Below are 10276 nucleotides of genomic sequence, written 5' to 3'. Positions count from 1 at the left end.
TAGGAGAAGGGGAAAGTTGGTAATAAAAACAGTAAAGTCTTCATTTCTATTTGAGAAGAATTACTAACTTTTACATTAATTGGAAAGTAATTTTAAGGATGAGTACCCATTGCTATCCTAACTTTTCACTCTGTGGTCTCAGAACCTTATAGGCCACCCAGAGGTTAGAAACCAAATACATTGGGATAATTCAGTATCCCTTGCTATTGGAACCTTAGACCCAAAGAGATTAAGATTACAAGGGTTACTTATGTACGTGTTGAGATAACAAAGAAGTATAAATAGAAGAAAATGAAAACAATTCACAACTTCCTCACAATAAAAAGGGAAGAAGGGAGGGAACTTTACCAAAAATAATCCAGGGGCCAGCGCCGTGGCTCACTTGGTTAATCATCTGCCTGCGGCACCGGCATCCCATATGGGTGCCGGGTTCTAGTCCCTGCTGCTCCTCTTCCAGTCCAGCTCTCTGCTGTGGCCCGGGAGGGCAGTGGAGGATGGCCCAAGTCCTTGGGCCCTGCACCCGCATGGGAGACCAAGGAGGAAGCACCTGGCTCCTGGCTTCGGATCAGTGCAGTGCTGCAGAGCCACCCGAGGTGACTTCAAGAGACATCACTGTCCCGATGGTGACTCAAGTACTTGAGTACCTCCCACACATGGGAGACTCCTGGCTTCAGCCCTGGGTGCTTTGGGTATTTGCAGGGTGAACGATTAGATGGAAGACCTCTGTTTCTATGTTTCTGTGCCTTTCAAATAAATTAAAATAAGTAAATAACTATTTTAAAGAGATACCACAAATAGCAAACAGCTGCAGGAGCTGTCACATCTAGTTGTCAGGATCCTTTATCCAGGTGTCAAAGTAGGGTTACTCTTCATACCTTGTGCAGCCTGAGCAACTGTGTGTGTGACTTTTAACCACTAGGATAGTGGCTCCAGCCCTCATGAAGGGAAATTCTCTATTCAACCCCAATGCAAAGCATTTGGAAGCAGCAACATCCAGCTGCCTCAGGGTGGGGGGTGTTCCTCCCCAGGAGGGGGGAATGTGTGCTCAGAGTGGGCAGGATCACCAGAGCGCCCCCTAACTCTGGTGGTAAATCTTTGGTGCATATGCATGCATGCATGGGATGGGGAGACTGGTACTGTGGCGTAGCAGGTAAAGCCACCGCCTGCAATGCCGTCATCCCATATGGGTGCCAGTTCAAGTCCCGTCTGCTCCACTTCTGATCCAGCTCTCTGCTATGGCCTGGGAAAACAGTGGAAGATGGCTCAAGTCCTTGGGCCCCTGCACCCCGTGGGAGACCTGGAGGAAGCACCTGGCTCCTGGTTTCAGATTGGTGAAGCTCCGGCTGTTGCAGCCAATTGGGGAGTGAACCAGCAGATGAAAGAACTCTCTCTCTGCCTTTCCTCTCTCTGTGTAACTCTGAATTTAAAATAAATAAATAAATAAATCTTTATTTAAAAAAGAGTCTTAATAAAAAATTCAAATAAACATGCAGTTCATTCTGTCCAGTGTAGTCTTTCCAAGCAGTTCAACCAACCTAATAACAGTGTCTCACGGCAACATGCTAGAATCTTGGGGGTGAATGGAAAGGATTGTGATGCATGGGAAAATCCAAGTTGCAGTGGTGCCTGATACAGGGGAAAATCAGTTTGCCGCTTCAGAAAGGCGGAAGGAGCATATAAATTGCTTAAAACAGACAAAGGGAGGCATAATGGACTTGGAGAAATGAAGTTGAAAGGATTAGCCGCTGCTCCTGAATAGATGTCAGAGTCCAGCGTGGTTCCACTACGATGACTTCTCAGCGGTCATTCCCTGCGGACGACTTCGGTATCTACTATGTCCTGTGAGCCTCTGTCTCCTACAGCTTTCCACCTGAGCTCCAGGGTGGGGGTGGGGGGGAGAGTCTCATCAAAGAAATCGGGGTACATGCCGCATTTGGGAAGGTTCCCCCAGATTTGGCCCACAGAGGTCGAGGTCCTCCCAAAGGAAGGGACTAGATTTAATATCTAGGCAGTAGACCCATGTCTTTTTTTAAAATTAATTTATTTATTTGAAAGAGTTACAGAGAGAGAGAGAGACAGAGAGAGATGTCTTCCATCCACTGTTTCACTCCCCAAATGGCCACAATGGGCAAGGCTGGGCCAATCGAAGCCAGGAGCCAGGAGCTTCCTCCAGTTCTCCTATGTGGGTGCAGGGGCCCAAAGCCTTGGGCCATCCTCTGCTGCTTTCCCAGGTGCATTAGCAGGGAGCTGGACTGGAAGTGGAGCAGACTGGACTCGAGCCAGTGCCTTATGGGATTCCAACACTGCAGGCAGTGGAGTTACCCTCTACACCACAGTGCCAGCCCCCTCCTCGTCCTTCTTAAAGCAAGACAGGGCTTCCCATGACGTTGTAAGGAAACATGAAAATGACCATGTGTCCAGTGAGCACTTTTCAAACTGACATAGCTAAGTAGAGGTACTGTGAGGAAGCTGTCTCACAGAGCTCAAACTGTAGAGGCAGTGCTTGGAAAGAAGAATCATAAAGGGCAAAGATGGTGGGCTGGCAACAAACCAGGAAAGGAAGCCGTGGATGGGGAGGGGATTCTTCCTCGCTACCGCCCAGTGTGGGCCCAGCGGATTTACCTGAGCACTAACTCCACAGTTTCCTGCCAAAGATAGCCTTGATCACTCACGTTAACATTTTCTAACAGTTTCTCAATATGTATATGTGTATATATATGTAATTGTTCCTACGCTGTAAAATTATTAAAAGAATTTAATGAAAAAATGTATACAGTTCCAGGTTCAAAACATGATAGCTATTGCTATTGACTGTTATCTATTGTTACTATTATTATCAAAAATTATTTATGTTTGCAGCATAAAGGTAATACTTCGGTATTCAGCAAGAAAGTCTGCAATTTTAGTCAAGCAAATCTAAGACTAAGACTTTGAAAGGTTGATATTTTCAGTTCTCTTGCTTTGGTTTTAGGAAGAAACGTTTCTCTGTTATATATGGATGGCTTCGCACACTTGTTCTGAGTTCTGGACTAAATAATGCCACTTGAGCCTTCAAGTGCACATGCTTAAGTCCTTAGTAGGAGTGTGTTTGAGGGAGACTCTTAGCAAGAACTCTTCTTGGTTTCATGAGGTTGAGAGGAAATTATTGTCATTTGTATATATTTTGTTCCCCAAAATGCTTGCTTGCTTTCCACGTGGCACCAACACAGTGCAGAGTGCACAGATCATTATGATACCCTTCCAGTTAACGAGGCTGAAAAGAACCAGCCCCACTTCCAGGGGGTCACTGGCCTGCGGAACTTGGGCAACACGTGCTACATGAACGCCATCTTGCAGTGTCTCGGCAGCATCTCGCCGCTGGTGGAGTACTTCCTCTCCGGAAAGTACATTACTGCTCTCCAAAAGTAAGACCATCCGCGGGCCCTGCAGCCCACCCCCGCCCACAGGGTCCCCTCCCTCCCCAGGCGGAAGCTCCCCCCATGAGTGACACATCGAGGGTGAATAAAGCAGGAAGGGTAGTTGGGAAATGATTGAAGCCCTGTTTTTGGACTGATTCTCCAGGCTTGAGTGACAGGGGTCTTCTTTTCATTCAACCAGCCAGAAACCTGCCCGTTTTTTCCTCTCAAGGGACTGCAGTGATGTGGCCACTGCCTTCGCTTACCTGATGACAGACATGTGGCTTGGAGACTCAGACTGTGTCTCACCGGAAATATTTCGGTCGGCTCTTGGCAACCTCTACCCAGCATTCATGAAAAAGACACAACAAGATGCTCAGGAATTCTTGATTTATGTCCTAAATGAACTTCATGAAGCTCTGAAAAAGGTGAGTAGAATAAGTGACCTTGAAACAGGACGCACCTGCAGCTTCAGCAGAAACTCCCATTTTTCTGTCTTCAATTCCTTCAGTCAAAATGGCCTACTCTGTGCCAAGCACCGTGCTAGCAGCTGAGGGGTACTTGTGTTTGAATGTTGAACTGCATTTACCGTATGTACTGATCATCAAGAGCCCCTGGGAAGATTAGAGTCGGAGGTGCTTACTCCAGTGTTAATGAGTAAGACTGGAAGAGTCTCACAGGGCATATCTGGTGATCAGCCAGGGCCAGCAACCACGAATCCGGTTCCCTTTGCGCGTAAAAACTGCATGGACCCAGTTTTCAAAGTAGAAATTGTTAAATAAAAGTATGTTTTGAATGAGAAATACCATAATGAATTTTATAATTTAATTTTCTTGGTACCTACAAACCCATGAAAATATTGACCTTGGTATAAAATTAGGGGCCAGACTAGGCCCTGCCAAGTTTCTCTTCACACCAACTCACCTAACCTCCAGCATGTGTTGGATTTAGGACATGTATTTGATTAAACATGAAATCACCAGTTATTCTAGGGGTTTTGCCTTCATTTAGAGAACTCACTACCTGTAGCCTTGGTCTATGACCCACACTCTGGGAAGATATGTCCTTGACTTTATGCAATGTTCTTGTGTGAATGTTACCTCACTGCACACGTAACGCCCCCAAAAAATAACACGAAGATCACAAACTATAGCCATGTATACTTCTCACTGGCAAGTTTCAGTTCCATTTTTCATTTTTAGTAATAACAAGATGTTCATGGCAGCACAGTGTTTAGCCAGAGGGGAGGGTGGGAGACTGGGGTTGAGTGCCTGGCTCCCAGCTTACTTCATCTCAGCCCTGGCCATTGTGGGCATGTGAGAAGTGAATCCTCACCCCTTTGCCCCATTAAACAAACAAAATGCAAGATTATTTTGGTGCCAAAAAATATTAAACCGACACATAGTTTTTTTTTGTAACATGCTTTTCCCACGTGCTTTTTGAAGAGCCCTCGCATGCTCTCAAACAGGTCTCACTCCATGGTCTGAATCTCAGATGAAGTGGTTTCTGGTAGTGATGTATCATTCTTATCAGTCGTTTATTTAAAAAATCCTCAATAACAGTTGATGGGCGGCGGGGGTTTTGTTCCTCGATCCAGTACCATCGAAGACGCTCCTATGAGAAGGGATCCACTCAAAGATGTTGCAGGAAGGCAATTGCCAACGAGACATCCATCATCACACGGCTGTTTGAAGGGCAGCTCAATTACGGCATCATCTGTCTGAAGTGTGAGAACTGCACCTACAGAAACGAAGTCTTCACCGTCCTCTCCCTCCCCATCCCATCTGAGTATGAGTGCTCCCTTCAGGTAGGGACTCTGTGCTCTTGGGTGCTTTTGTCATGCTCTGTGTTCAGCCCCAGATTTTCTCAGGGTTGTTTCCCACATGAAAAGTCTTCTTGATCATTAAAAAAAAAAAAAAAAAAAAAAAAAAAAAAAAAAAAAAAGAGGCAGAAGGAAAAAGGAGCTTATGATTACAGCATTGGCTTAGATACTGGCCAAAAGTCACTGTAAATGCAGGTGTGTGTCTAAACATACTCAACAAAACAATGTTATTGTCAAATGGGGTTTTGTTCAGTCTGTTGACGTAGCTTTGTACACAGTGGAAATTACTAAATTCTTGTAAAAACTTTATGGCTCTCCCTCACTCCACAGGATTTGTAGGTTCAGGTTGGAAACTGAATATAGGAGATTCTCTTAGGGGCAGGCATTTAGCTTAGCAGTTAAAATGCTGGTTAAGATACCCACATCCCATACTGGAGAGCTTGGGTCAGTTCCCAGCTCTAGCTGCTGACTCCAGCTTCCTGCTAATGCAGATCCTGGGAGGTAACAAGGGATGGCTCGAACACTTGGGTCCTTGCCACCCACATGGGAGACTCAGGTTTGAGTTCTGTCTCCCAGCTTCAGCCCAGTCTAGCCAAAGTCATTATGGGCATGCAGGGAGCAAGCCAGCAGATAGGAGTTGTGTGTGTGTGTGTGTGTGTGTGTGTGGTGGGGTTGTTTCTCAAATTTAAAAAAAATATTTTAAAAAATATTCTCTTAGTCTTGAGCTCTTCTAAAGCTGTGGGGTATGCTGGGAGAAGAGAGTTGACTCTCTCTAATTGTCGTAATTTCTTTTTTTTTTTTTTTAAGATTTATCTATTTATTTGAAAGTCAGAATTACACAGAGAGGAGAGGCAGAGAGAGAGGTCTTCCATCCGATGGTTCATTAATCAATTGGCCTCAACGGCCGGAGCTGCGCCGATCTGAAGCCAGGAGCCAGGAGCTTCTTCCGGGTCTCCCACATAGGTGCAGGGGCCCAAGGACTTGGGCCATCTTCTACTGCTTTCCCAGGCCATAGCAGAGAGCTGGATCGGAAGTGGAGCAGCTGGGTCTTGAACTGGCGTCCATATGGGATGCCGGCGCTTCAGGCCAGGGCGTTAACCCACTGCGCCACAGCGCTGGCCCCCTAATTGTCGTCATTTCAATGCTGCAAGTTGACCTGCAGGCGGAGGTGTGAAGGTGACTTGGGTGGGCAGAAGAACACAGGCAGCCATAAGTCAGCAGCAACCAGTCAGCAGGCAGGGAGCCATAAGCTTCCTTGTGAATTTTACAAATGTCTGCTTTCTTCCTACATTATAAAGGCATATTTATTGCTAAAAGTTTCATACCAGAATTAGTGAATAGAATCCCGTTACTCACAATTGAGCTTTGCTCTCACATCAGACGGCTTGAGGTTGGGGAAGGGAGGAGGAAGCACCCTTTGAATGAGGTGCTGGAGGGTTCACTGCAAGCAAAATCCCTGCTCATCTTCCTTTTTTTTTTTTTTTTTTTTTTTTTTTGACAGGCAGAGTTAGACAGTGAGAGAGAGAGAGAAAGAGAGAGAAAGGTCTTTCTTTTTCTGTTGGTTCACCCCCCAAGTGGCCACTACGGCCAGCACTGCGCTGATCCGAAGCCAGGAGCCAGGTGCTTCCTCCTGGTCTCCCATGCGGGTGCAGGGCCCAAGTCCTTGGGCCATCCTCCACTGCACTCCTGGAACACAGCAGAGAGCTGGACTAGAAGAGGAGCAACCGGGACAGAATCCGGTGCCCTGACTGGGACTAGAACCCAGTGTGCTGGCGCCGCAGGTGGAGGATTAGCCTAGTGAGCCGCGGTGCTGTCTTCATCTTCCTCTTTATGCTCGTGGTTTACAGAAACAGGGGTCTGGCCACACGGGTACTGGGGGTACCTCCTATGGATACGAGATCGAATTTATTTCTGTTCTGCTCTCTTTATCATGGGACACCCCTCCTCCCCCAAATCCTGAGACTCGGTCATTTTTCAGTCACTTGATCTCTGTAGTGATGAGATGAATAACACAAAACAGCTACTTGACTTTGTTAGTGGAAAATGCAAAGTCAGTAGTATTCTGAAATAAACCAGAAATGTAAAGGTGCTGACTCATAGATTTTAAGTGAGATGAGCACTCGGATCTATTTCAGGAACAAGTGAAATGGATCTACTGTAAATATATCTAAATCCATCCACCTTTGCCAGGTAACCTTTATAGCTACCTAGGCTGCAGCTCCTGGCTTTGCTGACTTCGAGAAAAGCCTTGAAGATGACATTTCCGTGGCTCTTTCAACGTTCTAATATGAACAGAGGCCTCAAGTTGCAGTTGATCGAATTTTGTCTCAGAATGCTTCTTTCTTCCCAACAGGATTGTCTCCAGTGTTTTTTTCAACAGGACACATTGACTTGGAACAACCAGATTCATTGCTCCTTTTGTGAAACCAAGCAAGAAACAGCTGTGAGAGCCAGTATTTCCAAAGCACCAAAATTAATCATTTTTCACTTAAAAAGGTATGGAGTTTGTCATTTTGTGGGCAGATGTTTTTGAACAGCTTTATTGAGCTATAAGTCTATGACAATTCACCCTCTTAAAGTGCTTGATCCAATGGTATTTGCATGTTACTAATTTCTTTAAAAATGTGATAAATGTATATAGAGCATAAAATTTGCCACTTTAGCAACTTTAAATGTACAATCCATTGGTATTAATTATATTTACAATGTTATATAGCAATACAAATACTTCCAAAAAATTTTTCTCACCCCAAACAGACTCTAATCAGTAAGCAATAATTCCACCTTTCTCCTTCCCTTGTCCCTGGTAAGCCCTAATCTATTCTCTGTCTCTATAAATGTGCCTACCTCATATACTATTTTCCTTTTTTTTATTGTCCCTTTTTTTAAAGGAATTTTTTTATTATTTATTTGAAAGGCAGAATGACAGAAGGATCAGGAGAGACAGTGAGAGAGAGAGAGAGAGATCTTTCATCTGTTGTTTCACTCCCCAAATGGCCACAATGGGTGAGCTTGAAGCCAGGAGCCTGGAACTCCAGCCTGGTTTCTCAACAAGCACTTGGGCCACCTCCTGCTGCTTTCCCAGGCACATTAGCAGCCAGCTGGATTGGAAACAGAGCAGCCGGGCCCTGAACTGCTGCACCCCAGTGCCAGCCCCAGTGTCTGTCCTTTGACCCGCCTATTTCTCTTAACATAATTTTTTCAGGGTCCATCCATGTTGTAATATGCACTGAAATTGCCTTCCTTTCTGTTATCAAATAATACACTGTTGTATTTGTTTACCACATTTGGTTTATTTGTCTGTTAATAGACATTTGAGTTGTTTCTACGTTTTGGCTATTGTGAATAATTCTCCAACGAACATTGGCACCCAAGAATAGGTTTGAGTCTGGCTTTCAATCCTTCTTGGCTTAGAAGTATACCTAGGAATGGAATAGGTGGTTCATGTGGTAATTCCATGTCTAGGTTTTTGAGGAAATACCAAACTGTTTTCCACAGCAGCTGCACCATTTTACGTCACTATTGGCAGTGTACCAGGGTTCCAGTTTCTCCACATCCTCACCAACACTTACTTTCCATTTTGTTGTTGTGTTCTTGTTTTGTAATAAAAACCATTCTCAACGGAGTTAAGTGGTCTCTTTTTTAAGATTACTATTTGTTTGAAAAGCAGTTATAGAAAAAGGAGAGAGGGAGGGAGAGAGGGAGGGAAGGAGAGAGAGAGAGAGAGACAGAGAGAGAGAGAGATCTCCTCCATCCATTGGTTCATTCCCCAAATGGCCACAATGGCTGGGGCTATGCCATGCTAAAGCCGGGAGCCAGGAGCTTCTTTGGGTTCTCTTATGTGGTTGTAGGGGCCCAAGCATTTGGGCCATCCTCTGCAGCTTTCCCAGGTATATTAGCAGGGAGCTGGATCTAAAGTGGAGCAGCTGGGACTTGAACCAGCATCCATATGGGATGCTGGCATCACAGGTGGCAGCTCTCCCCTCTATGCCACAGTGCCAACCCTGAAGTTTTGATTTGTGAGTACCTGATGACTAATGATGTTGAGCATCTTTTCATGGGCTTATTGTCCTTTGTGTGTTGCCTTTGGAGGAATGTCTATTCAACTATTTTGTTGCGGGCAGCTTTAAAGATATAAAATGGATGAAAGAGCTAACCAGTTTTATTTATTTATTTTTTATTTGACAGGCAGAGTTATAGATAGTGAGAGAGAGAGACAGAAAGGTCTTCCTTCCATTGGTTCATCCCCTAAATGGCCACTAGGGCCGGCCCTGCGCCGACCCGAAGCCAGGAGCCAGGTGCTTCTTCCTGGTCTCCCATGTGGGTGCAGGTGCCCAAGCATCTGGGCCATCTTCCACTGCCCTCCCGGGCCACAGCAGAGAGCTGGACTGGAAGAGGAGCAACTGGGACTAGAACCCGGTGCCCATGTGGGACGCCGGCACCACAAGGCGGAGGATTAACCAAGTGAGCCATGGCACTGGCCCCAAGCTAACCAGTTTTTACAGCCATATTTCTGGTCACTTTGGGGGCAATGCAATGATTCTCAGAATATGTTCGGAGCTGGCGCTGTGGCGTAGTGGGTTAACACCCTGGCCTGAAGCGCCGGCATCCCATATGGGTGCCGGTTCGAGACCCAGCTCTCTGCTGTGTGTGGCCTGGGAAAGCAGTGGAAGATGGCCCAAGTCCTTGGGCCCCTGCACCCACATGGGAGACCCAGAAGAAGTTCCTGGCTCCTGGCTTCAGATTGGCACAGCTCCGGCCGTTGTGGCCAATTGGGGAATGAACCATCAGATGGAAGACCTCTCTCTCTCTCTCTCTCTCTCTCTCTCTCTCCCTCTCCTCTCTCTGTGTAATTCTTTCAAATAAATAAATAAATATTTTAAAAAAATAGAATATGTTCAGGGCCGGCACTGTGGCGTACCAGGTAAAGCCGCCACCTACAGTGCTGGCATCCCATATGGGCGCTGGTTGGAGTCCCAGCTGCTCCACTTCCAATCCAGCTCTCTGCTATGGCCTGGGAAAGCAGAAGATGGCCCAAGTCCTTGGGCCCCTGCACCCA

The 10276-nt window shown here is 46.0% G+C and overlaps 1 protein-coding gene across 6 annotated transcripts in view; it reads left to right on the top strand.

Moving 5' to 3' along the window:
• Positions 1 to 1656: 1656 nt before the first annotated feature.
• The window catches only part of USP50 (ubiquitin specific peptidase 50), a 42853-nt gene continuing 34233 nt past the window's right edge, over positions 1657 to 10276 (top strand). For 2 of the 6 annotated variants that reach the window (XM_017348026.3, XM_070054192.1), the window contains exons 1-5: positions 1657 to 1841; positions 3210 to 3404; positions 3598 to 3823; positions 4993 to 5202; positions 7571 to 7713. In XM_017348026.3, the coding sequence (XP_017203515.2) occupies positions 1789 to 1841; positions 3210 to 3404; positions 3598 to 3823; positions 4993 to 5202; positions 7571 to 7713 (827 nt within the window). In that variant the 5' untranslated portion in view covers positions 1657 to 1788. The remainder of the gene's footprint in view (positions 1842 to 3209; positions 3405 to 3597; positions 3824 to 4992; positions 5203 to 7570; positions 7714 to 10276) is intronic. The other 4 variants (XM_017348028.3, XM_017348027.3, XM_017348032.3 and 1 more) reach the window with 4 other exon arrangements.

This window comes from Oryctolagus cuniculus, chromosome 12, assembly GCF_964237555.1.
Source record: "Oryctolagus cuniculus chromosome 12, mOryCun1.1, whole genome shotgun sequence".
Classification (NCBI taxonomy): domain Eukaryota; kingdom Metazoa; phylum Chordata; class Mammalia; order Lagomorpha; family Leporidae; genus Oryctolagus; species Oryctolagus cuniculus.
Note: the sequence above shows the minus strand (reverse complement) of the source record. Positions and strands in the feature narration are given on the sequence as shown.